The 644-nt window shown below is 42.2% G+C and overlaps 1 protein-coding gene across 1 annotated transcript in view; it reads right to left on the bottom strand.

Annotated features, from left to right (window-relative positions):
• LOC119590817 overlaps nt 1-644 on the bottom strand; it is a gene marked incomplete in the record, with an annotated part of 99,057 nt that overhangs the window by 11,397 nt on the left and 87,016 nt on the right. Inside the window, 1 exon segment of the mRNA XM_037939557.1 lies at nt 22-644. This exon segment is cut by the window's right edge and continues 992 nt beyond it. Within this exon segment, the coding sequence (XP_037795485.1) occupies nt 22-644 (623 nt within the window).

Below are 644 nucleotides of genomic sequence, written 5' to 3'. Positions count from 1 at the left end.
GATAAATATTGAAACACTTACATCATCCTCCACATGTCTCTTCTGTCTTTTTCCTTCACTCTGAACAGTCTTGACACTCTCTTCACTAAGATCTCTCTTCCTACGTGTTCTTCCTCCAATACCTGTGGCAACCCTTTCCAAGATCTTTTCTAGCTGTTGTTCGTCTTGATCTGGTTCAGAGATTTTTTCTTCTTGTGGAGTATCTGTAACCTTTCCTGACCTTCTTTCCCTTAATGATTCTCGAAGTTGCTTTGGAGCTTTTTCGGGGGACTGAGATGGAGATTCTGATGGGGCTCTTGACAGTTTAGCATCTGTGTTTATCTTCTTTGGCCTTCCTCTTGGCCTGGGCACTGGTTTTGGTACTGGGCTCTTTGATTTCTCATTTTTATCCAAGGACAATTTTGCCTCTTCAGTTTCACATTCTTGTTGATCAAGTGATTCCTCCTTCTCTACTTCATTTCCTTTCTCCTGTTCAGATTCCATCATTTTCTCACTTCTATCACATTCCAGGGTATTTTCAACACTGGATTCAACATCAGGACTCTTCTCCTCACCATTTTCATCATCCTTTTGTGAGGAGGGATCTTTGGGCTTTCTTTTCTTCTTCCTGATGGTTGGGAAGCCTGTTCGGTTGGTCTTTCGCC

Source organism: Penaeus monodon, chromosome 27 (assembly GCF_015228065.2).
Source record: "Penaeus monodon isolate SGIC_2016 chromosome 27, NSTDA_Pmon_1, whole genome shotgun sequence".
Lineage (NCBI taxonomy): Eukaryota > Metazoa > Arthropoda > Malacostraca > Decapoda > Penaeidae > Penaeus > Penaeus monodon.
The sequence above is the reverse complement of the archived record's forward strand: the minus strand, read 5'-3'. Positions and strand labels throughout refer to the sequence as shown.